At 48.6% G+C, this 26,951-nt stretch overlaps 2 protein-coding genes across 3 annotated transcripts; one reads left to right on the top strand and one right to left on the bottom strand.

Moving 5' to 3' along the window:
• Window positions 1-57: 57 nt before the first annotated feature.
• Window positions 58-9,264, bottom strand: PRDX6 (peroxiredoxin 6). Its single transcript, XM_054834009.1, has 5 exons — window positions 9,074-9,264; window positions 7,100-7,256; window positions 2,951-3,097; window positions 2,215-2,361; window positions 58-772 (listed from the first exon to the last, which is right to left on the bottom strand). Exons 1-5 carry the CDS (start codon window positions 9,163-9,165, stop codon window positions 641-643), a joined length of 675 nt encoding a protein of 224 aa, XP_054689984.1. The 5' UTR covers window positions 9,166-9,264; the 3' UTR covers window positions 58-640.
• A 115-nt stretch (window positions 9,265-9,379) lies between these two features.
• TADA1 (transcriptional adaptor 1) lies at window positions 9,380-24,446 on the top strand. Of its 2 annotated transcripts, XM_054834194.1 has the most exons (8): window positions 9,380-9,491; window positions 9,755-9,846; window positions 10,992-11,057; window positions 17,522-17,619; window positions 20,435-20,644; window positions 21,701-21,852; window positions 22,840-23,002; window positions 23,985-24,446. In XM_054834194.1, exons 1-8 carry the CDS (start codon window positions 9,418-9,420, stop codon window positions 24,135-24,137), a joined length of 1,008 nt encoding a protein of 335 aa, XP_054690169.1. In that variant the 5' UTR covers window positions 9,380-9,417; the 3' UTR covers window positions 24,138-24,446. The 2 variants fall into 2 exon arrangements, with proteins under 2 accessions (XP_054690169.1, XP_054690170.1); XM_054834195.1 differs by lacking the exon at window positions 10,992-11,057.
• Window positions 24,447-26,951: the final 2,505 nt, after the last annotated feature.

Here is a 26,951-nt window from a genome sequence, read left to right as displayed (position 1 = left end):
AGTAAATTGTGCGGGGTGCCGGGGACGTCGACAGAAGCAGACAAGGGATACTGCAGGTAGTACTGAACATCAGTTTATTTGCTCTATTCCGTCTTCCCTAAAACCTGAAAACAATCAACTTCCAGCAAGAGATAAGAAAGCAGTAGGAAGTGAGAGATTTGGCTCTGCAGCTCCTCCCTAACGCACGGGACCAGACAAAGGTGTTAATGCATTAGTGACAGCTGCTCCAAAAGGCACGCAGCAGTTTGGAGCCCCCAAAGCTCCCTGATGGGAGGTGTGTGAGACCAGCAGGACAACCCTCTGGGGCCTGGCTGCTGACACCACGCTTCTCACTGCGCCTCCAGGAAAAGCTCGGCTGGCGCTGAACAGGAGAGACTCCAGAGCGCGAGCCCTGGAGTCTCCCATTAGTCTGCTAACCTCTTCCTTGCGGGGCTGATTCAAGGCAAGAAAACACCCAGGGGTTTAGTTTTGAGGGGACGTGGGGGATGGGGAGGACTGATTTAGTATTGCGATGCACCATCGGTGAGTGTAACAGTACGAGACCGCTGATCGTGCAGTGTCAGGGAGGCAGGAGCGGGCACAGGGAAGGCTCCTGACGCCAAACGACCTGCAGCCCGGCGGGGCAAACGGGCAGGCCCACTCACTCTGGCTGTGGGGTGTAACGCAGGTACTTCTTGCCTGATGGGAGATCTTTTGTGAAGACTCCTTTGGGAAAGAGCTTCTTGGCTTCCTCATCAGGTAAGGTGGGAACAACCATGACGCTGTCACCAGGCTGGGGAGAAAACGGGAACCGTGAGAGCAGCAGAGGAGCTGGCAGGCTTGGATGCAGGTGCCACTTCCCTGCTGGCAGGTGGCACTGCCTCCCCGTGAACACTCGGCCCCAGTGCCCCAGGCACGTCCCCTGCAGCTCTGCCTGGAGCCGGCAGCGAGGACAGAGTAGGAGCTGCAACAGGAGGTGTGGGCGATGTAGAAAGGGAGAGCTGCGCTGCCCACCAGCCCTGCCAACGGGATCCCACAGCCCAGCCCTTCCTCTTGGGACTGCCACGGGAACGGGGAGTAATGGGAAGGGCATTGGAGCATCTCTACGATGCAGGAGGGTGCGCAGCCTGCCTGAGTCTGCTCATCCATTCCTATTGCTCAGGCACCCCTGGACAGGTGGTGCTGGCACCCCCTTGGCATGCCAAACCCCGGGGAAAGGTGCACTTCCCTGGGAGGTGGACTGGGTGGGTGAGCTGGGGGCTTATGCTGCAGGAGACAGGGGTCTTCGGAGGCTCTGCTTTGCCCCAGGAAGCGAAGGCGCAGTTTCTTGTGCGCTCAGCGTGTAGACGCTGGTGTTGCGGAGCGGAGAGGCACAGTGAAGCGCACTGATGCCCGGAGTTGCTTGACCTCTGAGGCTCGTGCCTACAGGCCTTCCTGCCCAGATGGAGTGGGTGTTTGGGACAATGCTCTGGGAGCCTGGTCCTGCCTCATGACACAGGAGGACTTCTCCAGGACACCTTGTAACAGCAGGAGTGTGTCCTCTGGCTCCAGACAGGTAGGCTTCCCCAGCAACAGCTATCAAAGCCAGTGGCAGGACAGATCCAGGAGCTGAACATCTCTGCTGGGCTGAGGAAACACTGGCTAGCTAAAGCAGCCAGACTGTGCTGCTTGTTCTTGGCTTATCTTGGCTGCCCAAACTGTTTTGGGGAGTTTTAAATAATGCTACTGAACAGGGATGGCCACAACTAAGCAACTTCAGCTAGTAATTTTCCACAAGGATATGACTCGGCTGTCTATGTGCTGGGCAAAGCGGGGCCATGCCCATACTGGCCCTTCCTGGCTCAAAGGCAGCAGAGCAGCAAGCTGGCCCAGGGAAGGGCGCCCCATGCTTGCTGCTTCGCTGGCTTTGAGTGGACTTTGGCACACTGACACGTGATAATGCCCTTCCTTATCACAGACAACAAGGGCAGGACCTGCCTTGGCCCAAAGCTCAAGTAGTGATAGCCAGAATGGCCAAGCCCGGTATCTGCTGGCACCAGGGTCTGAGGGGAGGGAACGGAGGTTCCTATGGCTGACTCCAGACTGCAACGGCCATGGGGCCTCGGCTGGGATCTAACTCATATCCCAGGACCTCAGCAGGTCTCCCCACCCCATGGGTCCCCCTCCAAGGGAGGCTGGTTGATGTTTCAATGTACATTTTCAGCGCCTGGTTGTGAGCTTTGCTCCCCTCCTCACCTTCCAGTCTACAGGGGTAGCAACCTTCTTGTATGCCGTCAGCTGCAGGGAGTCCACAACTCTCAGGATCTCATCAAAATTTCTCCCAGTGGTGGCTGGATACAGGATGGAGAGTTTCAGCTTCTTATCCGGGCCAAAAACGAATACCTGAGCACAGGGAGACAGTGTCAGGGCTGGGTCAAAGATGTTTGTCTAACTGGATGTGCTCAGGCCTGCTGCTCCTCCCTTTCCTGGGAGGTTACCAACTCAATCGAAGGTGTTGGGACAGGGGAGATGCCATTGCGGCGATCTCTTGGAGGAACAAGTGATGCTCAGACACAGGGAACACGGTGTTTGCTCTGGGAGCTCCTGTTTCCAATGCCAGCTTGTTCTGCTACTTGAAATGTTTCTTTCCCTTGACCTGTGCCCTTCTAATGCAAGCATGGGAGGGGAGAGGGAAAGTCCAGCAGATCGAGACAACTTTTGTTGTCTCTGTGTTAGGACAGGCACAACCAGGATGAGCTGGTGGCAACAGTGAGATGGAGCTGTTGCCAGCAGGCCGGCACTGCGCCAGCCTCTTCCTGCAGCACAACCCATGGATCTAGCCCAAGGAAGTCAACCTAGCCCCTGAAGATGGTCACATCTGTCCAGGTAAGCTGCCTCCATTGTCAAGCCCAGCCCCACAGACACAGGGCAGGATGGCAGGCGATGCCTACTGCTGAGAAGGTGCAGCGGTGCTCCAGGGCCAGGTACTCACCACACGAGCAGTCAGGGGCATGCCATCCTTGTCCCGCTCATCTGGGTCCAGCATGCCCAGCTTGACAGCGAGCTCCCGGTTCGCATCAGCAATGATGGGGAAGGGAAGTTTCTCCTCGGGTTGTTCCCCATTGTATGCATTGATGTCCTGCAGAGACAAAACCATCGGCATGCTCATGCTCCCTGTTGTGGGTACCACCACGAGAGACAGAGGCCAGGCAGGGAGACCTTCATGCAGGCTTTACATGTGTGGGGCAAGCTCCTGTGGAGGGGCCATGCAGAAACATGTTCAGCAGCTGCTCTACAGGAGCTTGTGACTTGCCTGGCCCCCAAGCACGGCCAGGGGCTCATGGCCTTCCAGGAAGTTTCTCTGCTTCCAGAAACCAGGTCACAAACCACAAACCTGCATGCCAGGCCGGACTCTGCCTTGTTCTTAGAGGTTAGTTGTTAGGCTCCCTATGCTCTCACCCTGTCGCTCACCTCTGGAACTGCCCGTGGATGTGTTGGTGTCACACCTGAGCTGGACTGTGCTCTTAAAGAACAGTTTCTCTAGTGGCAGAGCAAACCAGCAACTCTACAGCTAACAAAGGTCAAGTGTTGAAGACTTCACAGGTCTTGTGCGAGGGACCAGCTCCGTTCAGCAAGTCACTCCTAGCTTACTTAAATAAAGGCTCTTGAAAAGAGAGTGAAAGTCTGAGTGCAGGTACCAGGACACTACACGCTCCTTTCTGAACCATGGCTGGGACAGAAGAGAAAACCATCCCCTTCCACAGCTGTGCAGGCTCTTCCTTGTGACCACAGTTTATGAGGTTGCTCCCTGTGCTAGTCCAAACTTGACTTGCTTTGCAAGGAAACTGCATTTTGAGCATCTTCAAATCTGGTCTGGACTTGGCCAAAACATTCCAAGTTATCCTTGTTGTTTGTGGTACCATGTGTATGGGTCACACTGAGCCACAGCAGGGCTGGGAGGAGCCTGCTCAAGGCAGCACAAGCAGAGCAGCTGCCAGCATTAAAGCAAGTTTAATCCAAGGTTTTTGCCCCAGAACAGAGCTGCCTGTTCCTTCCATCCTCTTTATGCTACAAAAGGACAAAACTGACCCCAGCACTGATGCAAGCCTCCCACGCACCACTGCGGTGTGTTATCAGCTGAGTTGATAATCTGAACATACAAGTCTCTCTGCCTTCCCCAGGCTTTGAACATGGGGGAACAGGCTGGGTCCTGCTCAGAGGGAACTCGGGGAGGGTAGGGTTGGAAATGCTGCCCCTTGACACTGCCGCTGCTGCTCAGAGCACGCCAGAGGCAGCAAAAGCAGGCAGGCCCTGCACTATTCCTCAGCCCTCCTAGGCTGATGGTGGTGACATAAGGGGCTGAAACCCTGCCCCGGCTGCTCAGGATGCTGCAAGCAGGTCAAGTAGTGTGCATGTGGCAAGATGCTTCCTTTCCAGCTTTTCTCTTCGCTTGTTTTCTCCCCAGGGCTTTCTGAGTCAGCACTGCAAAAAGGGGCTGTTTATCTTGGCTGGGTTGTGGTCAGGCCTGCCTTAGAAGGAAGGAATCGGTTCTGTTCTCCTGCAAACCTGCCCTGTCAAAGCAGAGCAGGGAAGGAAAGCAGAGCTGGGGAGACCAGCCCAGGCAAAATGCTTCTGAATGCCCCACAGAGTTGCAGGAGGCTGTAGATGAAGGTCAAACAGTGACACATACTCCACCCCCTCTTCAGAGTGGGGGCTGGAGGATGAAGAGAGTTTCCGAAACGCAATATCTGAATCCTGTGTACTGTAGCTCGTTCCAAAATGCACGTAATTTCATGACCTGGGGATCTCTGTACAAAACAGCCTCACGAACCCCACCCTATTTTGCAATGACACCCAAAACTCACTCACTTCCCTATGAACCATTTTTATTTCCAGAGTCCAAGCTGAAACCAGACATCACTGGAGTGATTTGTGCACCCCTGACTCTTGACCAAGGCATTGGTATGTAGAGGAATGTTGTGCAGAGAGGTCTGACCAAAGTTTTGCTCGCTTCTAGGATTTCTCTCTAAGTTAAGATCTAGTAAAGAAAACTGCAGTTTCTAGATCTCAATCCAGCATTTGATAAAGACTGCTTTTGTCCAGACAAGCAGTTTCTGCCAAGGCTTGGTATGTCTGTTAAGCTCTTTTTTTCCCCATGGCGGTGCAGGAGAACCTTTGGTCTCAGACTTGGCGGCAGGCACTAACACTTGCCTTCCTAGTTCAGCTCTTTACCTTTCTGTGCTATCTGAAGTTCTCTGCTTTGTCAAGGACAAAGGAAAAGGATCACATGTATGGGCAAGGTCTAAGAGCAGAGCGATCACATCCCTGTCCTCTCTTATGTTCTCCACGATGCATGCATGCATCATGTGTTCATTGCTTCTCCATGCTCCCCGCACCACTCACAGTGTCGCAGCCTGACACGTCCTCCCGTTCCCAGGCTAAAGAGCCCCGGTTGTTCTGTACTGAAGCAAACCTGCCCAAATCTACAGGGAGCTTTGTTCCCCCTCTGCACCTTTTCTTGTTTCCCTGTAGTCTGTAAGATGGGCGATTTCAAACACAGGCTGCATGAAGTCCGGTCTGCTATGGATTTGTCCTCACCAATTGGATCTTTTGCTCTGGAGGACTTTCACGTTTTTTTTTTTTTTTGACAGGTGCTGAGCTGACATTTCCAAACCACTGTCTCTGAGGCCTCTCCCAGCCTGACAGAAAGCTCACCGCAGCTTGGGCCGCTGCCCTCTGCCTTGTTCTGGAAGGTTTTCCAAAAGTGCTACTCTGCCTCCCATCAGTCAGTGTCAAGAGGCTGCTCTGCAGCTTCTGCTGGTTTTACCTGAGGTTGCAGTGAATAATTCCATAGCATCAGCAAAGTCAGCGCGTTGTTCATCTCTTTTCCAGATCACTTGAGTGTGCTGAATCTCACACGTCCCTGCAGACCCTCGAGGGAGCTCACTGCTTCCCTCTCTTCACACAACTTATCACTTCCTCCTGTCTCCCTGCAGAACAGGGCCTGCCCTTCCCAAAGTTGATTTCGTTGAAAAGCTTCTTGGAAATTCGAGGACTTTTACAAAGTCAGCAATACCTTATAGTTATTCAACCAGCTTTAGCCAACCAGGAGAAGAGAATCCCTTACGGAAGCACAACCCAAACTTTCTGTTGTATTTAATGGGATGTTATCTGCTAATTTGACTGGTGGTTTCAGTCAGTTTGACCAGCACAGAAATCTCATTTACTGGTGTGGGATTTGTATGTTGGTTTTCCCAGGCCCTTCTGAGGCTTGGCAGGACATCGGTCATGCACCACTCAGGTACAAAGGCCAATTTAAGCAATAAGGCAATTAGGTAATTTCTAAAGCCAGTCAGTCTTGAAATAATATTTGAGTGTGGAAATTTCTCACCTTTACTACCTCTTATTGCATGTATGTCTCACCCCTGGAAAATGTGTGAGAACATTCCCAATTTTAAAAGCAAAGAAAGAGGCAGGTAATTCATACTCTGGTCATGCCTGAAATGTTCATTTCACATCCCTACCACCTATGAGCCCTGGAGTCATACTCCCTGGCAGCACACCATTGCTGAGGCTGCATTTTAAGGTTTTTCATTAGTTCCCTTTATGTTCCTTCAACAAGCTATTTCATTCCCATCTGTTTTTATACTCCCTCATGATGCTTTTATGTTTAACGTTCTCCTATTTGTGGTTTTATGTTTAATATGCCCCTGTTTGTTCTCTGTTTTCTTTTCCCTGCCTGGGCATGAATCGCACCCTTTGAAGACTGCCCGTTCACTTCTGATGCCTCCTTTCCTTTCCTGTTTTATTACAGAACTTTTTGACGGTCTGTGGATAGATTGCCTTCCCCTGAGCTTTTGGCACCACCTTCACATACGTTCTACCCTTTCAGGTATTAGTAGGAGAGCAGTAACGCTGCTTCCCTCTTGTTTCAACGTGTCAGTGCATAGAGTGCCCTGGACTTTGTGGATGGAGCAGACCTTCCTGTTCCTGCTCTGAATTTTAGCACCTCCTATCCTACATGCTTTGGGATTCGAGATACGTAGTTCCAAGCCTGTGCTCTGTTCTGTGTGGACTTCTCCTCTGGCCTGCAGAGCAAGGCAGCAGTGCAAGTTCCTCTTGCGTCTCCCACACCCCGTACCTTGCTCCAGGAGAGGTGGTCTTGGACGCTGTCAATAGAGAGGGCGATCATCTTCACGTTGCGCTTGCTGAACTCGGGTGCCAGCTTCGCCGCCCGGCCAAGCTCTGTGGTGCAGACGGGCGTGAAGTCCCGTGGGTGGGAGAACAGGATGCCCCATCTGAAAAAAGAGAGTAGGAGATGGCGTTAGGGTGACATGTTCCGGTTTGCACTGCAGAGAACAAGCTGTTCAGATTCCACTGCACACAGACTAGCGCGGTAATGGCTCATCTCTCTGCTAAGTGGAAATCCTGTCCTGGGAACTCTTCCCTAACGTTAGAAGCCTTCAGCAGATGAGCAGCATTCATCATGCTCTGAGAATTTCCCTGCACCTTGCTCCCCCTCTCCCTCCAGGATCCCACAGGGGATGCTGGAATAGCCTACGGTTCTTGACGTGAAGGTGGACACCATGCCACGCGAGGAGGTTTGGGGGAGCCACGTGTATGCTCTGTACCCCAGAGACCACATGCACGAGGGGATGTAGATACCAACCTGCCAGCCATGTTATTGCAGAGATCATTACTGATTTACAAGGCTATTCACTATCCCGTGTTCCTCAACAACCACTGTGAGGAGAAACACCCATGTATATCATGCAACTTAAAAGAAGGCGATAGGACCAAACCTTAACCTAACCACTGCTGTGAGCTGCCAAGTGTACTTAATGAAAAAATAAGAATTAATCAACTAATGGGGGCAGCCAGAAGTTAACAGCACATTGTGACTCCAGTTACAGCAATACTACCACCTCGCTTTTGCCTACCGCTTCCCATCAGTGGATTTTACAGTCTTCAGAGCAGGCAAATACAAGCCACGCCACTCTACAGGTAAGGTGACCGGCACACAGAGAAAGGCAGCAATGCAGCCCGGCAGTAAGACAGGGGCTTATGGCAAAACAGCTCCCAGCTCTCGGGAGTTTCCAGAAACTAACGCAAAGACACCCCCAGCATTTAAAATTCCCTGCCACAGACTTGTCGCGCCATTTCTCAGCTCAACGTTCACAGAGCTTACTGCACCACTCTTTGCCTGGCCCCCAGCGCTCAGTATAATCCAGCTGCGTGCCACAGCATCTGGGGAAAGTCCTGCCTTAGAGATTTGGGAACGGAGCTGGAGGGATGAAGAGAGCACCCTGCAGCTGCGCCACAGCTGTGCAATTGCCACGGGTCGCCATGAAGTTATGGGGCAGCTACCTGGCCACTGGTGCTGCACGTCTCTTTGTACCGTAAGCACGCTACTTGAATAAAAAGGCCAAGTAGAAGGTGGCTAAGAAAGCCGCCATGCGGGTGATGAGGCTGGAACAGCCAGTTTTAAGAAGCCCTGCAGCTTATTTTCTCGCTAAGAGGGTTCCTTTCTCCCCGTCTGCCAAAGGTCACAATGCTGACAGAAGCGGATGCAAATGCTGATTCAAGCCTGCCAAGCGCTGCTGGGAGCGAGGCCCGGACGCCCGGTGCCAGCACCATCCCGCCCGGTGCCAGCACCATCCCGCCCGGTGCCAGCACCGCAGCAACAGGCTTTACGGGAAGCGGTGCCTGATGGCGTGTGGCTTTCCATGTCGGGCTCAGACGGGACCGGAGCCCTTAGCCACTGCTGGGTGACACACCTCCGCACGCCCGGGCTCACTCACAGGGGACGTACGTGACACACGAGCTACTGGCCTGGATTAAGCGCGGCTCCGACAAGCCTGGCTTTGCCCTTCCCGGGGCTTTGCCGCTCTCAGAGCGCCTCTTCCCGGTCCCCCCGCCGTGCGGGCCGCGGGAGGGGATGAGGGAGGACGGGGAGCGGCGGCCCCGCCCGCTCGAAGGAGCCTCTACGCGCCCGCCGCCGCGTTCCGCCAGGAAACGGCCGTGTCCGGCTGCCCGGGCCCGGCGGCCTCCCCCGCCCCCAGAGCGCACCCGGGAGCGCTGCCGCTGCACCCCCTTCCCCACCCCCGGTGCTCACGAGTCTCCCAGGAAGTCGTGGAAGCGGATGCGGCCCTGCGTGGTCTCCGCCTCGAAGTTGGGCGCCTCGTCGCCCAGCAGCAGGCCCGGCATGACTCCGGCTGCGGCTCCGCTCGCTACCGGGGCTGCTCCTGCTGCTGCTGCTGCTGCTGCTGCTGCTGCTGCCGCCGCCGCCTCTGCGCATGCGCGGGGACACCACCCACCCACCCTCCCCTCCGGGCGGCGGGGCCTGGTGGGCTGTGACGTGACGCTCGGTCGCCACGCTTTACGGCTGCCGCCGCGCTTTGCGGTACTTTGCGGCGCGGGGGAGGGAGGCGGGAGGCTCCGCTGTTTCTCTCGCCGGTGATGGCGACGTACGTGAGCGAGCTGGAGGCGGCCAAGAAGAGCCTGAGCGAGGCGCTGGGCGAGAACGTGAAGCAGTGAGTACGGCGGGGGCGTCTGGGGCGGTGGGCCGAGCCCCAGCTGTGGTGGGGGCGTCCTGCTGGGCTGGGCCTGGCCTGGCCTGGCCTGGCCTGTGAGGGTGGCGCGGGCCGTTCGTCTTCTCTCGGCCTTCAAAGGGCTGCGCGTTTGTACCGCGGCTGTGCGGAAGCCTCAGCGCTGCCTTGGCCTCGGGCCCCTTCGCGCGGCTGGCGGAAAGCAGGGGGTTTTGTTTGGTGTCTAGGCCTTCCCTGCTCTTCTCTAGGTACTGGGCCAACTTGAAGCTCTGGTTCAAGCAAAAGATCAGTAAGGAGGAGTTTGACTTGGAAGCACGCAGGCTTCTCACGCAAGACAACGGTAAATGGACATTTTGTGTTTGCTTTCCTGCTGTCCCTGATGCTGTCTTGCCCCTGCTAGGCCTGGGGGAAGCTCCTCCCTGCTGCATGTTGCTTCCCAAACAGGGAAATTGTTGTGATGGAAATGGGAATGGCCAGGGCTATGATAGTAACAGAATTAAAAAGGTGGGAGTGGCCCTGGCCTGCAGGGGAAATCTCTTTGTGGCCCTAGCACTGACAGGCAATTTGGTCTGGTGTAAATACGGTAAAAAAGTACCATATGCTGTCTCAGCAACCAGGGAGATGTTTTCTTATGTCATGGTAGGGGCCCAGTGCTTTCCATGCTGCACTCTCCCTTCGGTTGGGACTGAACTGATGGTGTGGCTGAAGGCGGGGAGGGAACCCCCAAATTGACCTAGCTGGTTCTGTAGCAGGCAGATCCCCTTCCTGGCCTTTAGGGGTGGCAGGTTGGAGCACTGAAGGAGTGCCTTTGTCCTTGCCTCTGCGTGGATCCACAAATGTTGGTGGGCATTGTTGAGAGCACTGTGGGGGCTCCTGACTTCCACATTCATGATCCCTGTGGGGAAGGGCAGGGAGTTTGTGGGTGCTTGGGCTCAAAGGCCAAAAAGGATCCTGTAACCTTCTGACACTGCTTATGAAGTTTGTCTTTGCTGTTTCTAATGTGTAATTGCTCACTCTGTGTTCCAGTAACCCTTCTGCAAGAAAGTTGCTTTTTGTCTAGAAGCTGTTTTATTTAACTTCATCTTCCTGGGGCTGGCTCTTAACTTTGTCCTTCTCTAGCAAAGCCAAAAGCCCTGCTACCAGAAGTCTGTGTGGCAGGAGGGATAGCTGATCCTCCTCTGACTGGCTAGCTGCACCAGGTGTTTCATGTTGCGTGCTGTAGGACTAGATTTGTATGTGTGGCACACTGAGAGTTAACTTGTTTCCATGCCATGCGTAGTATCCTTTTTGTTAGTGTGGTAGTAGCAGATTCATGGTCCAGTAGAAGAAAACTCAAAAACCCCTAAATTGAAAGCTGTGCCTATGTAGCTAAGCACGTGGGGAAAACATGGCTGTGAAAAGGCATAGTGAGCTACTTCAAGATTGCTTTGAGGGGGTGCCTCTGTGCACTGCCGTGTTGCTAATGAACTGTCTGTCTTTACACAGTCCACTCTCACAACGATTTCCTCCTGGCTATTCTTACCCGATGCCAGATCTTGGTTTCTGCACCAGGTGAGTCCCAAGAAGCCTCATTTAAAACAATCACATAGTAATGCTTTGCCACATGTGTGTTTGGTGGGTTTTGTACAAGGCACTCTGATTTTCTGAGCCTTAATATTCATGTTCTTTTTGCCACACAGGCAAAAGGATAGCAAAGTAGTGATCCAGCTGAATTCAGCAGAGATGCTTTTATAAATTAGCTGTGTGTGCTTGATTAGAGGCTAATGCTGGAATGCTGTGTGTGATAAGCTGGTTTGACTTCTGGATTGGGTCTGTGCTGTGAGCTGAAGCATAAAGGGAGATGCTGCGTTGTCTTGTTCTGCTTTGCTTATTGCTGCCTCTCTCTTCTGAACTTGGTGATGCTCCTTGTTCTTCTCTCTGCTGGGCATATCATTTTGGGGAGCTGGATTTTCCTGACTGATCTTGAAATCAAGTAGGTATCTGATAGAAAGATGCTTACTGTGAATGCTTACAGTGAGTCTTGATTGAGCTATGGCCAATTAACCCAACCTCCTGCAGATAGTTAACTTTTTAACTTTGTAAGCATTTAGAATGGCTGTTGTCAGGGTTGCAAGATAGGTTTTGTTTGGTCTTCAAAAGAATTCTCAATCCAGGGATCTGATAGGAAGGACAGCTGAGCTGCAATTCAAGATAGGAAACTGCTGTGTAGTAAGGGAGAGAAAATTATTGTAGCTCTGATGGGCTGAGACATGAGACAAGTTGTTTTTTCTGAGGGGAGAATACCGGTTTTTTTAGAGTACCTGATATAGCTGGAGGAAGGAAAAAATGCAAAGTTTATGGATACCCACAGTTTTTTTTGTTGTAGCTGGTCCTTAACTATACCAGCTGTGCTAATTAAATACTAACCTCCTCCACCTCCAGACTTGCTGTGTTTGCTCTTGATCTTTACAAGCACCTTTTGAGTCCCAGGCTGGTCCTCCTTAGTGGTCTGCACTCATGTAATTCAGAAGATTTATGTCTAAATCTTGCTGCTCCTTGCTTTTGACTTAGAGTACTTACAGCCGGACTATAAAAGGAAAGTACAAGAACAGTGGTTCCCCTGTGAGTATTACCTGAAGTAGCTGAGTCTAAACTGGGAAGGGAGGAAGGAGAGAGTGTGCATTCTCTGAGTTCAGCACTGACTGGGCTGATGTGAGCATTGAAGTAGGTTGTAGCCCAAAGATCTTGCTTCTGAGTGGCAGTAGTCAGGTTAGAGCCTGTTGCTGTTTGACTGAAGCTGGGGTTGTTTATTCCTGTGTGCACTGCTCTGTGCTTAACTGTATTGAATTTCATTTGTTTCTTTATCCAGTCACTTAGTCTTGTGCAGCTTTTCTGCAGCTTCTGGTCAGGCTTCATCTTCTCTGGCTTGAATAGCTCAGATTTGTCAGCAAACTCTACCAGCTCCCCAGAACCCCTTTTCAAGGCTGTCTAGGAATGTGCTCAAAGTATGAGCCTCAGCACAAAGCAGTGTGGTGCTCCACAGGTGCCTTCCGTATGCTCATTACTTCCTCACTGACCTTTTTAATTTCAAGTCCTTGCAAGGACTTTTCCTCTTGTCCCACTGAAGCTTACTCTCTTTAAGAGCCCTTGAAGCACCCTTCTTTGTACTGCTTCAGCACACTAGTGACAGTGTGTAATGGAGTGCTAGCTGACCAGATACCTTGCCAAGCGCTGACCAGCTGGTCACCTCCAGTGCTTTCAGGCAGGCTTTTGTTGGCTCTTGTCCACAGATCTGCATAAGCCAGCTTGAAAAAAAATCAGTTTATTGATGTGCGTGCTCTTAAAGATATGGTTTAGTGCTCTGCTGGTCCCTTCTAGGGTCTCTGTTTTGCTCTCCTCAGCTCAGTGCAGAGTCTCCCAAGGATTTTGGAGCTAATCTGTACTGAGATACCTCCTTCTGGGCTGATAGGTCTAATCACGTGTTTTACTTGCCAGTCTGCTGTGTGCGGCATAGTGAATTGTATGTGCAAGCCCAGGGAAGTGCAGTATGAGTAGAATACTAGATAGTATGTCTAGATTTCTTTTTCTCCCCCTAGATGCCAGTTTGACACCTGCTAGTTTTCTGTTCGTTTTTTTCCCTCCCTATAAGAATGGAAAGCTAACAGACTTTTCTCTTTGCCGCTGTCTTTTGGGTAGAAGGTGTTTACTTCATGATTCATGGAAACAAGTAACTTTAAAGAAGTGTGCTTGATGCGCTTGGCACACCATCACGAGTGTTACTGATGCATGTACTTTCCACCTTTGTGTGAGAGAGACAAGGGGGAAAGAACCATCTTAATGCTATTTTGTATTTAAAAAAATTGTGTGGTTAGTGTTAAAAGTGTACTTGATATTGTGGCATTTGGAATAGGAAACCTTGGGGAAGGTATTTTTCAGGAGTGATTATAACACATGTTGACCCATGCAAACAAACCCACCAGATTTTGCTGCTCTGGTAGCACTGGTTTCACCTGGGCATATAGGGGAGTGCTGGGTGAATGTGACCCTTTGGGAGAATGCTTTCCATTTCCCCCTCATCTGCCTAGGCTGTTGGTCAGACAAACTTCAAATCCCAGTTCAACAGCCTGCGTGGACTTGGCTTTTGGTGTTCAGGACTTGGTGGTGGAGAGGGAGGGAAGTTCATACCTATTCTGATGTGAAGAATGACTGGTTGCTTTAATTCCTGCTGAGTTCCCACTTAAAGCACAGCAGGATCCTGAGAATCCTAAATCTGACTTCTCTGCCCTTTTTAAAAAATGGGTGATGTTCCCTCTGGTAGCCATGTTTGTAAAAAGACACCCATAAATACTCAAGTGGCACTCAGCTGTAACAAAGCTGGGAAGCTGTGAAAGTGTCTGAAGAGAGGAACATGCCAGAAATGTGCCATCCAAAATACTAGAGTGCCTTAGTGGTGATTTTAGGTTTGCTATACCAGCCTGAGCAGTGTGGTATACTTCCCATTACAAGGAAATAGTTTTTCTTTGGCATTCTCTTTTTACTAATATTTTCAGAAGTGCTTTCCTGATTTTTTTTTTTTGTCTGGGGATTTTCTTCCCAAAAAAATTCCATCAAGAGGAACTCCAGTTTAAAGCCTTTCTTAACTGTGCATGGACTTGCTTGCTAAGTTTGTCTTGTTTATTGGATGATTGCAAGCAATCAAGTTAGCAATGTTTCTTGAGTTAACACATCCCAGTTGAACTGTTACCTCCCTCCTTAGCTAAATATTAACAATAAAACTGAGACAATTGCAAGCACTTGAGTTTGTGATGTTAGGATTTAATTTATTTACTCATAATCTAGAGCCAACTAAGAGATGGTTCAGTGAATTAGAACACTTGCTGGGACAGCAGGAGCATTTTATTATATCAGGGTTTCCCACAGGCTTTGCTTGAAGGGCTGTCAACTGTGAGACGGGCTCAGGTTGCTTGTGTTCCACTTCTCTCCAGAGAGCTGGGAAGGGAGGAGAAGGAAGAAAATGAGTGTGCGTTGTTGACAGAGGATGGTCATCAGGATATATTTGACTAAACCCTTGTTCCTGCAAGAAAATAAAAACCCACCCAACTGAAGATCAAATAAGTGAGGGTGGGAAAATGTATGTTTCCTGTGCCTGGCTGCTTTTCTGTCCTGACTTCCTCTGTATCTTTGTCCTTTCCTCCTGTGCGGTATTGGTGCAGCATGTCAGGAAAACCTGACGTGCTCTGTCTGGCATGGCTGGAGCCATCACTGCAGAGATGTGGCAGCTCTTAAGAAAACATTCTCATTTGTTGCTCATCTTTGAAGGCATATCAGCAGACACTGCTGTGGTTTGTTAATGTCTAACTCTCTTGCTAGCAAGATTAAATAAAAGCTGCTAATATCTCTGAAGTTTCACACCTGAGCCAACCCAGCCTTGTCATTTGTGGCTGGGAAGGCAAGTACTGATTTTCTTAGAATACTAGAGGGAAATATTGCTTTCTACATCTAGTACAAGTCAGGCTTGGTAGTATGAAAACCTGGAAAAAGAGCTCCCAAAAAAATTAGCTCTGGGCTTGTTATAATAGGGAACAGGAGATAGTATCTTGCCTTTCCCTTGTTCTAAGCTAAATCAGGCTAAGTTTTTGTTAAATGTGCATCCTGAGATTCAGTTAAGTTGCATCTTTTGGATTTACTGACAAAGCCTAAAAATTTAATTGCCATTTAGTTTGAAAGTTACTATATCATTTTTTAAAACAAGGCATTTTAAAAATTTACACTCTGCTCTAACCTATCCATCTGTAATACATTGTCAGGTAAAAGGGGGGTGTTTGCTATTTCTGTCTCCATCCATTCCACTTTTTGTGTCTCTGCCACCTGGTCACACAGCTAGCTAAGGATACTTTTGTAAGCGAGGCTGTGAAGGAGCTGTATGAGACTCCTCCTGACAAGGAAGAAGGGGCTGGGGTGATGCTGTGAGCTAGAGATGTGCTTTTATTGAAAGCTTTGAATTGGGCCAGGTAGCTTCTGTGTCTGTCCTTAACACACCTAATCCCCCCTGCCTAGGAGGGGTCTGACCTGCTATGGAGGAGAGGAGGAAGAAAGGACTTGTCTGTAAAGAGCGAAGTATCTTGAGAGAAGTAGTGTTATTTTGATAGAACCAAAGATGTAAGTACTGACATCTCAATGAAGGGCAAGGGTGGTCCTTGAGATGATTGTCCACAGTGGTTTCCCACACCCCTTTTGTTAGGGCCTCTACTGCAATGTTGTAGTGATGAGTAGTGACAGCTTCGTGACTTTTGGAGAGGGTTTATTTATTATCTTTTAATTTCCTATAATTGACCAGTGGATTTTGATGACAGGGTTTGTTGTAGACTATTGGTTTTCACCTCACTAATAGGACGTAGCTAAACTTTTTAGTTACTTTTTTTATAGGGATCTCTGTGCGTGTGTGTGTGTAGGTTGTTTCTAACCCCTTCTTAGCAGCTGACTGTTTAAAAACTTGACCTGAATCCTCTGTTTTAGCCTGATCCTTAAAGTCATGTTTTAGAACACTTTTTCATGGCAGAGGACACTGCTCGTGCTTCAGCCGTGAGCGTGGGAAGCTCCACATAGCCAAGGACTTCCAGCCAGCCTCATTCCCTATAAACAGGGCTGTAGTGTAACTGTATTTATGAATTCCCGATTGCAGCAAATCAAACATAGTTGCGAGAGCTGGATGCAAACACGTGGGTTGACGTGAAACTGCTGCTGAGCCATGGCAGCCTGCAGTGACAGGAGAGAACCAGAACTGGTTGTGAATGTGCCTGAGGCTGGCCAAGTTGTGGGATGGCTGGTGTCACTCCTTGCCTGTGGGAAATGGCAAACGCTGGCTCAGGCATGGCCAGGCAACGTCTGAGATGTCGCTGTGCTGTCAGCACTGCCTGGCAGCAGAGCTCCAGCCTTCACTTTGGAGGCAACTGAAGTACCTTCAGAGCCGAGTTGTCCGAGCTCCCTGGAGGAGGGCAGGGACTCCAGCACAGGGCGGCATGCTCTGCTCCAGAGGAAAAAGGGTTTTCGTTCACTGTGCAAAACCAAGGGAGGATACCCGTGATGCAAAGCAGAGGCTGCCTCTGTAGCCACAAGAGGGCTGTCCAGTCTTTAGGTTGTACTTCTTCAGTGTCAGCAAGTGCGTATGCATCCAATGCAATGTTGTCTTAAGTCCTGAAGGAATTGTGTGTGGATCCTGTAAACCTGTCAGCAGGAAATCTACTAGGCTGCCCTTGCCAAGAGCTGTGTGGCTATCAGGATGTGATTTTGACCTACTGTAGGTGTCAAACAGCATACAGTGGGTTTTTGAGCAGTCTGCTCAAGGTGACATGAGTATATGTATTTATTAGTACTACACAGTAATCTCTCTTTCAGCTGCTTGCCAGTTCTGGTCAGTCACAAGCTGACTGCTCATGTTGGTGGTGTCCTGCTCCTGGGCTCAGCAGCCTTTGCAGTTCTTTCCCCCTCTCCTTTCCCCTCTGTATAACAAGAATGATCAGCTGTGATGTTTAACAGGAATCCGAGACAAAGTTTGCTAAAGCTGATGGGGAACTGTAAAGGCAGATGTAATGAGTTAGACTGCTCCATCCTGCTGGTAGCAGGTCAGGTTAGCATCTGGTGTGATCTAGGAGTTGGTGGGAGGAGAATCCCCCTCCAGGCAACCTCCTGTTATCTTCCTGATGGAACAAATGGCTTGTTCTTTCCTTGCGGCTTTTCTTGGAGGTTGTGCTCGTCTCTCACCTTCCACTGTGAGTTTGTGATGTATGGACAGAAATTTCTACTTAAGCAGAGGGTCATGAGTGAGTCAAGCTGGCAGGGGGACTGACAAAGGAAGGGAAAGGCTGCCAAAAGTATTTTCCCCTGAGAAGCCCTTCCTCTGGGTTGTGGCTGTTGGTTTTGGCTTAAGGCTTAGCTGGGCCCCAGACATTAAGGGTTTTCCTTGTGAACAGTTTCATCCTGGTCCTAAATCACAACACCTATCAAGTGTGGCTCTTCTTTTTCTTTTCAATTTGTAGAAGGTGCTGGATCTCTGCCGTGGCCAGGTGGCTCTGCAACTAAACCTGGAAAACCCAAAGGAAAGAAAAAGATCTCTTCAGTTCGACAAAAGTTTGATGTAAGTGTCCACGTCAAATGACTGTGGCTCTCTGACATTCTGTTGGGGGTGAAGAGCTCTGTGAAGCATGCAGATTGTGTTACTACCAAGCATGGTTCAAGTCTGTCACATGCAATGATGTATACTTGTTTTGAGTTCTGGTTTGGGACAGGAGCTGGGGATTAGTAGGTGCTGCCTCTCTTGCGGAAGCCTCTTGGGAGAAAGGCTGCAGTGTGACCTGGCTTTGTTAGACACCAGAGAATCCATGGAAGTACACCCAAATGTCAAATTTGCAAAAGCTTGTATTCCAAGAACCAACTTCACACAACTGCTGAATTCTTGAAGCAGAAGTGACTTCCTCTTTATTCAGGCAGTCAGGCAGAATTCCGTGATTGTATGATCCCCTCCACAGGACTCTGCAGTCCAAAGTGGTAGATGTTCCTTGGGTGGAATGTTTTTAGAGGGTCAAGTTGTTTCAGAATTGAAAACGCTTTGAAAAGATGCTCTCTTCTGGTAGGTGGCAGAGAAACATGCAAGATCCAGTTTGCTTTGCAGCGAAGGCTCTGTACATCCCTCTGGTACCATCGCACGTCTGTGCTGCAGTTGTTTCTGTGCTGCCAGACCACTGGCGGGGGGCTGGGGTGAAAGAGGATCAAGATGAGGCACTGTCTTCCACCGATGGGTTTGATAAGGCAGTTCAAACTGAATTAACAGTTTGTCGAAAGAGAGAGTGTCTGTCTCTTATTGAGCCAGATTTATCATCATGATCCAGTTCAGCTCTCTGGCAAGACAGAAAACTAACCAAACAAAAAAGACCCCAAACCCCGTGTTTTTCTTGCTGGTTTATTCAGCTGGATCAGCATTCCTTGTGGTTGGATGAATGCAATGCCAGCACAAAGAAAGATAAGGCTGCAGATAGGGGAGAAAGGCAGGCCTGTGAAACCTCCTGCTCTTAAGCCGTGAGAAGTTAGCTTGGCTCACTGAAGTGCATACTGCACTTCTAGGGACTGTAATTAGATGCTGTGTGTGTGCTTCAAAGGGATGGGAGTCTGGCTGAAGGCTCATTGTATTAAGAAACTGCCAAAATATTTTGCTGCATTGACAGCTGTGACCTGAATTCTCATGGCAGTCTGTGTTAGCTTTTTGTTTTAAAACTTCACCATAACTTTTCAGTAACAAGTAGAGGAGAGCTTGAGAAGCAAATTGTGATGTAGTAGAAGTCTTGGAATTTGGTTTACTCAGATACCCCTATGGTATACCACATTTCTAGTGTGTGTTTGTGCACATGTTCCTGGAATGCTTGGTAGTAAGTACTGTATGAATTTTATGTTATGATTAATGGGCTTGTCTATTACTAGTAGAATTCCTGGGTAGGGTGAAATTGAAGTGCCTTGATATTTCCTGATGTTTCCCTCACTAGTTGGAATAACAGCTGTGAATGACCATGGGTTCATTCCAACTGGCTCCTGTTCTTTCAAACCACATTCCTCTTAAGAGTTGCTTACATCTTGAAGGTTTTTTTTCCAGACATACAGGCATGTAGCTTTCCTGTAATGAAAGCATAAGTCTTCAGAATTACAGGGAGGGAAACCTGCTTTCACATCATTAGTGGGTGGCTGGTTTTTCACTCTGAGTTAAATGCCACACTGTCCTTTGAATAAAGCAGCCCCCCTTCCTCTCCTGAAACTAAGATGCGAGAAGTCCGCTTTGCTGTATATTCACTGTTTATATTTAAATTATGTGTTTGTCTTGATGCCCTGTAAGAGCCTTGTGGCAATCTTCATTCCAGAGTCACCAGATTTGTGGCTTGGAGAGCTGAGGGATGGGAGTTGTGGGAGTACTTGATGACCCAGGGCCATGTTTTTCCCTTGTGGGTTGGGGCAGGGCCAAGCACATGTCTGAGCCCAAGGATCAGTCATTCCCGTCTGCTTTTCCTTGGGACTGAGACTTCCAGGGACCCACCACAAGCACTCAGAGCTCGAGACACCAGCACATCTAGGGAAGGGTATTGTGCTGGAAAACATGTGGCCTGGGAAATGGGAGTTGCTACTTTCTGGTATGAATTCCTGTTCTGTGATGTTTTTTTCCTAAATAACTGAGTCAGTTCTGAAAAATAGCCATAATCCATCTCAGAATCAGTGGCTGCTCAGTAATACAGCTCTGCTTAGAGTATTGAAAGTGCACGCGGAGGCTAGGGTATGAAATTCAGAACTGGAATTTGGCTAAGTTGTTGCATTTAAAGCTTTAAAGAATCATAAGAATCACTTGGGAATTGCATAAGCTTAGGATTATGGTTTTTAATCTTGATGGAAACTGTACGGTTAGTAAAAATACACCCTTCTGTACAAGGAATGACTAAATAGATGAGAACTCTTCAGTGTAGAAGGACATGACTGAGATGTGAAAGTCCGTAAAATCATCACTGACCTGGGTAGTGTGAACAGAGATAAAAAGAACAATGACTGACCACATTTGAGACTTAGAGGAGAATCAAATCAATCTAGCAGGTGGGAAGTACAGAGCCAACCACAGGAGGTGTGGTGTTACACTGTAGAATTTCTTGCTGCAGGAGCTGTGGATACCCAAGTTTAGGTGGTTCAGCATGCTGTTGGACAAGTTACGGGCTGTTTAATAAAAGGCTGCCAACACTGGCTCAGCAATTTCTTCAGACCCAAATCGTTGGGGATTGGGAGAGTATCCTGGGGAGGAATATCACTCTGCTTGTCCTACTGTGATACATTTTTATAGGTGTTTGCTTTCCAACTGCAGAAGGGATGCTTGGCTGGATGAACCAAAGGGGCTGGTTATTTATCTTCTGCTGTTGTGTTCATACCAGCACCGGTTCCAGCCTCAGAATCCGCTGTCTGGAGCCCAGCAATTTGTGGCAAAGGATCCTCAGGAGGATGATGATTTGAAGCTGTGTTCTCATACCATGATGCTTCCTACACGTGGCCAGTTAGAAGGAAGGATGATCGTAACAGCGTATGAGCATGGGCTAGACAATGTCACAGAGGAGGCAGTGACTGCCGTTGTGTATGCTGTGGAGGTGAGACTGGGCTGGGCAGCGGTGGTGGTCTCGTTGTACCAGCAACAAAAGGCTCTGCGTGCACTATGGGGTAGCATCCTGCAGTGGGGAGAGGAAACCCACTTCTCTAATTGCCCATTTGCCTCGGGAGGAGTAAGACGAGAATCAAAGGGCTTCCAGATTTGTGGCATCATAGATGTAAAGTCATGGATTTCTGCCTGCAAGTGTTAATTGAAGTACTTTAAAGTACTTTATATGCAAGTTGTTATTAAAGTAATTAAAGAACTCCAGGTATGTTTAAGTAGCTGTTTTGGAGAATGCTGTTCTGGTCACTTAAAACCAGTGACAGAACAGGAGCTCTAGTTTAAACAGTTCTATAAAAAAAAAAAAATTATAGGTGCAAGCATCTGGCATGGAAGTAAAGTGACAGAATTGGGTAATCCCTGCAGGTGAAGTGCCTGTTGTTGGTTTTGGCCATCACTGGTGCATTACCTGATATATCCCAGGAATGATATGGCCATTGCTTGGACGGCTTTCTGGAGTCAGGACCTGGAGGCCAACCTGAATTCCCCATTTGGGAGTGAGGCCAAATTAAGAAGCAGTTGTCAGCTTGTTTTTTTTCAGACAGTTGCTTCTCCAGCACTTTCCAGGCAGCTGAACAGTCTGAGAAAGAGAGTGGCTTTTCACTGTAGTTTTACAGGCAGTATTTCAGTACAAGTGTAACATCTACTGCCATTTATGAAATCTCTCAACTTTATCAAAGGGATCAGAGGTTGGGAATTTCCTAGCATTTAAGAAACCTCTTTGACATTTGAAGCAGCACATCACATATTAAAGTACAGTTCACAGGCTAACGCATATGGTAGTCTCACGCAGTGCCATGTTCTCTGTAGCCAACTGTATCAGATGGCAAAATTGCACGGTAACTTGTCCAGATCTCAGTTCCCTTATGCCTTTAGGTCCTTGTGGTCATAGCAGCACTACTTCTGTCTTGCCAGGTGGTGAGGCACTTCTTGTAACTATGGCTTCGTAGGGCAAATAAATCGGCGTGCGTAATATGATTGTTTTTCACTGCAGAACCATCTTAAGGATATTTTGACATCTGTGATATCCAGGCGGAAGGCCTATCGTCTGAGAGATGGCCATTTCAAGTATGCATTTGGAAGCAACGTTAACCCTCAGCCATACCTGAAGAACAGTGTTGTTGCTTACAACAATTTAATTGAGTGGTAAGGAGCTCTCAGCGCACTCTTAATTTCAAATGCAGTTTGCTAGTCCTGAAGTTACTCCGTGGTTTGGTTTCTTTTTTTTTTTTTTTAGAACCTGTTAATAATGGTGTTTAGCTTTCACTCACTGAGAAGGTATCAGTACGGAGGACTGTACAGCTAAACAGGGAGGGAGAATATGGGGATTTCTCAGCAGTGGAGTGTAGGACAGTGTTAATTCTCTCTCCCTTGCCTTTGTCCATCAATTGATGAAGGTGACCCCTGGCCCTCAATGTCCTTAGTAATTATTGCTTTTTGGAAGCTGTAGTGAGCGACAGGAATTTTTGCTGCTCTTGGGCAAACTGCCCCTGGGCAGCAGAGCCCTGCGCAGGGGCACTGCAGTTGTGCCACAGGAATGAAACGTCAGTGAAGGCCTGTGGGACACTGGCATCCTGTCACTTCCTGCATCCAAATGTAGTTATGGTTCCTTGGCAGGCTTTTCAGTTAGCAGAGCTTCAAGGTCATCTTGTTTTCCAGAGTCTTGATGTCAAACAGCTTGTGCTGTGCATCTGGCAGCATGCATGCATGAGAAGACAGTTCTGTTTGTCTATGACTGCTTCTAGCAGTTGACAGGAGGTCGTGGGTGTTTTAAGATTTGATTATGGCACTACAAATGCAATTCCCTCCAACCAACATCTAATGCTTTTCAATTTAATATTGTGGGTGCCTTAATTTTTATGCAGGGTAGAAACTATTGGCTGTAAATAAGTTGCCCAATTGAGATCAGTTACAAAGCGGGTTTGAAGCACGTTGATTATTGGTTTGCACTATTTTTATTAAACTGGAATTTTAAAGATATTTTAATTACAGCTGAAATAATTTTATGTATGTAAGGGCTATATCATCTGATAGAGAAAAGCAAACCCTGGGGCCAAGCCCCTCCTGTGTGACTCCCAAAGGTGGTGTGCTGTTTTCTTGACTGGAAGGTTTTAATGCCTGCTCTCTCTGCAGCCCACCAACCTGTGCAACACCTTCTGCTGGTCAGAGTCTAGCTCCCCAGCCCCTGCCTGACGATGCTGAGCAGCAGGCGGCTTTGCTCCTGGCATGCTCTGGAGACACCCTACCAGCATCCCTCCCGCCAGTCAATATGTATGACCTTTTTGAGGCATTACAGGTAAGCTGCTCACGTAACACTGTTGTGTCACAGCACTGTCCTGAGTACCAGCTACCAGTCTCAGATTTAGTTTACATGCATGAAGGGGGATTTGATTTCTCCTCCTACAGTCTGTTTCCTTCTTTCCCTCTCAAATTTACAATTCTTTGGCTTTGACTAGTTCCCACTATTAGATAATGTTTAACATAGCTCATGGTTTAATGCCTGTTCTGCTCTCCCTGGTCAGAGTTGATGAGGAAATCCCTGTCTCTTCTTACAGCTACGTAAGAAGGGTAAACTCTTCCTCCGTAGCAAGGCTGCAGTGATTAGATCAGAACTGAGCTAGACTGAGATTTTGACAGCGATGCAGCAAGATGACTTGCCTGGCATGTCTGTTCTTACTCGTGTTCCACCCTGGGTACTTAGATGAATACTTGGTCCTGGCGTGTGGGCTGCTGCAGTGGGCTAGCTATGCTCACCCCAACCCTGGGGAGGTGTCTAAGGTAGGCTGCATCAATCTTCCTGTGGAGATGCATGCCTCTGGTTCCTTCCCTCTCTGGCAGCTCTGGGGATATTCAGACTACTTTAAATGTCTAAAATTAGCTCTGAGGAATTCCCCCTTGATCTCTGCTATTGTGAACAGACCTTGGGATTTTGTCTCAAGGCTATGGAGGCAGACTATTTTTTGTAAGAGCTGTAACTAAGCATTTGTCTCGCGCATTCAGTCAGATAGAATTGTTGCTTGTAAGACTTCGATGACAAATTGTTGTTTGTCATTGCAAGAGTAAAGTGACAATTTCCTTACCATGTCACTCCCTTACAAAATGGTGTAACAGGCGGTTGTTCTGTGCTGGCAAGTTGCAGCTCTCCTCGTACGTGACAGCCTGTGTTCCTGCTCTGCAGGGCTGGCTGATCAGCTGGTAGTAAAGAGAGGTTCTTGCATGGGCAATATGGGGAAATGTGTATGAAAGCATGAAACTTGTTTTCTAATGTGTATCTCCAGGTGCACAAAGAAGTTATTCCTGCACACACTGTCTACGCTCTAAACATTGAGAGAATTGTCATGAAACTCTGGCATCCAAACCATGAGGAGCTACAGCAGGATAAAATCCATCGCCAGCGCCTGGCGGCAAAGGACGGCCTCCTGCTCTGCTAGAGCTAGGCAGCTATTGCAGGCCTTGGAGGGCTGCGGTGCTGTTCCTTGGACTTGATGTTCAGATGCTTCTTACAAACCTGTGTCAGCATTTCAAGGATGACGTAAGTTATGAGTAAACTTTTCCTATGGAAATATGACTGAGTTGCAGTACACTTTCTCTGCTTCCCCGGAGTCATGTGCCATGGAGTGCGTGCAGCAATCCCACTGAATTGGAAAGGAGAAACAAGGGATTTGTTTGCAAAGACTTGGGTTTTTTGGTTTTGTTTTTTTTTTTAAATAAATGTGTGGGTAGAAAAAGTTGTTTTTAAATAAGGTGTATTTGTGTTTTCTTTCGTGAGCATAAGGAATCTGCCTCCTCGCCCTCCCTTCCCAGGTAGTTTCCCTTCTGAGCTCAGTCTCTAGGGGCCTCGTCCAACTTCTGTTGCAGTTGGTGGGATCCTCTTCCATTCATTTAACTAGAAAAGAGGTGACCTCTTGGGAAGATGAGCAATTCTGTAAGCTGACATTGTTGCTCTTCCACCAGAGGAACTTCTGATTAGAAACTCTAAGAAAACAAGGCAAAAAGGGGAAGGTCCTTTCTACCCTGCCTTTTGAACTGGTTTGCATCACAAAACATAAAGGTGCACACTGTCATAGGAATTTCTTGCCAGTTACCAAAATATGCAATAAAACCAGGACTGTGAGTGATTTTCCTGTCAGCCTAGTAGTTTTCCTAGTCAGTCCTTGACTCACCTGTTTTGTAGCAGTTGTGATCAGATGTTCTAGGAGTTGTTGGACCTATGACAAGAGGCAACCTCTGTGCCTGTCAGTACAGCTAAGGATTTAGCCATCCCAGCAGGCAGCTTGAGGTGGGACAGCAGCTCCCGAATATGTATACCAATTCACTGTCTTAGTAGGGCAGACTCCCTGGGTTCGCAGCATGAACAAGATGTCTTGTATTACTTCATTGTTTTTAAAAAAAAAAAAGCAACAAAAAAAACCATACGCAGCCTCATATTACTTCATGGGGAGTGTGCAGATCACTGTGTAAGAGGGGAAATTCCACCTGCTGTGTTTCAGGTACTCTTCTGTCTTCCTGAGTCAGCTGTGTGCTCCTCAGATGCTGAAGGGGACAGGCTTATTGTAGCATGAGAATTCTATTAAAATGTCTTAATTACTATATTACCTGTTTTTAACCACACCTATGGAGGTACCCGCTGAAGGATGATTTGGCTTATTGTACCTCCAGATAGGGAAATTGAAACAGCCGCCTCTGGGGTGAATGTGAAAGGGGAAGCTCATGGTTCCCCTCCATTCTGGTTTTCCTCTGGGAAGTATTTGGAGAGGAGAGCTGTCATCTTTCCCCTTTCCTGTGTGGTTTCCTTCTCCACTGTGCCCCCAGGGTGCAGGTCCTGATGTTTCTTGCTGGTTATTTTTTTTATAACCTCCTTTCTTGACCCTTATGACTGTTCATGTTTGGCCAGAGTTGTAGCAAGGGGCTGTGCAGCCGTCGCTGTGCTCCTGGCTTTCCCGCATCCCCTTGCAGATGTGCTGTGGACTTAGGCATAGCAAGAGGCAGTGCCTGTGCGAATACCAGTGGCTCTCTTCATGAGAACATTTTAGGATTGTGAAGAAAAGCTGGGAAAGGCAACAGCAGAGAACTGCAGCAGGGCTTGGCAGTTGTACACTTGGTGGGTCTATTTCTTAAGGTATGGCAGTGTGTGGTTAAGAGGGGAGTAGGAGAGAAGAGGTGGGAGTTTTCTTTTGGTTCCTTTCTCTCAACTGCCATTTTCTCTGTATTTAAGCATACATAGCTGTTCAGAGTGAGCCTTAGCTTAAAAGTTGACCCCAGTGGCTTTTACATGACAGTTTTTTTAAAAGCAATGTTGAACCTAAGTAGCTGTATGTTGTAAGATCATCAAGTCACCAAAGTACGGACTCTGGGGTGTGGGAGGGGGATTTCCCAGATAATTGTTATGCTTCTGGTGTAAAATGAAAGCATTAAGTTTGTTTGCTAGAAACTTTGGGGCAGCTCTGAGGATTTCAGATCTGAAGAAAGCACGCAGCCTCCGGCAGCATCACAAGTGAGTTCTGAAACAAAATACTAAGTATGGCACTAAAGTGCCTCTCTCTCCTGTTTGCATGTGCTAGGGGGAAAGCTCCACAGACAGAGCCTCATGTTCTGAAGAGCTGAGTCATCTATTCCACACTGAAAAAAAGTGGGTTATTCAGGACACCTGCCAGACAACAAAGGCTTGAATAAGGAAATCCTGTCAGCCCCATTTCACAGATCGGAACACTGAAAGGCACATGTTCTCAATGCACTTTCCCACAAAGTGTGAGGCCTTGTGAGAAGTGGAGCTTCGTAGACTTCTGGGGTAATTTAGCTGGAAGGGACATCTGGAGGCTGCTTTGTCCACCCTCTGCGGAAAGAAGGGCTGAATTCAAAGGAAGAGCAGGCTGGCTGCCTCTGGAGATGGGACCACATTGGTGGTGGCATTTCCTATTCCAGTGTGTCACCATGCTGACAGTGAAAGCTTTTCTTGCATCTCATCAAAACTTTTCGTGTTGTACCTGTGCTTGTTGCCTCCCAGCTTTTCCTGTGCGCTTCTCTGTGGCTGCCCATCAGAGAGTAGCAGAAAACATAAGATCTCCCTTTTGCCTTCTCTCCAGGCTGAACAAACCTGGCGCTCTCAGCTTCTCCTTGCACGCATGCTCCAGCCCAAACCATCCTGATTGCCTCCACTGAACTGTCTCTGGTGTGCTGGGGAGCCCAAACTGGACCCAGCTCTAGACGGTCCCATGAGCGAGCAGAGATGCAGGATCCCTCCCCTG

This window comes from Grus americana, chromosome 8, assembly GCF_028858705.1.
Source record: "Grus americana isolate bGruAme1 chromosome 8, bGruAme1.mat, whole genome shotgun sequence".
In the NCBI taxonomy this organism is placed as follows: Eukaryota; Metazoa; Chordata; class Aves; order Gruiformes; family Gruidae; genus Grus; species Grus americana.
This window is presented reverse-complemented; position numbering and strand designations above follow the sequence as displayed.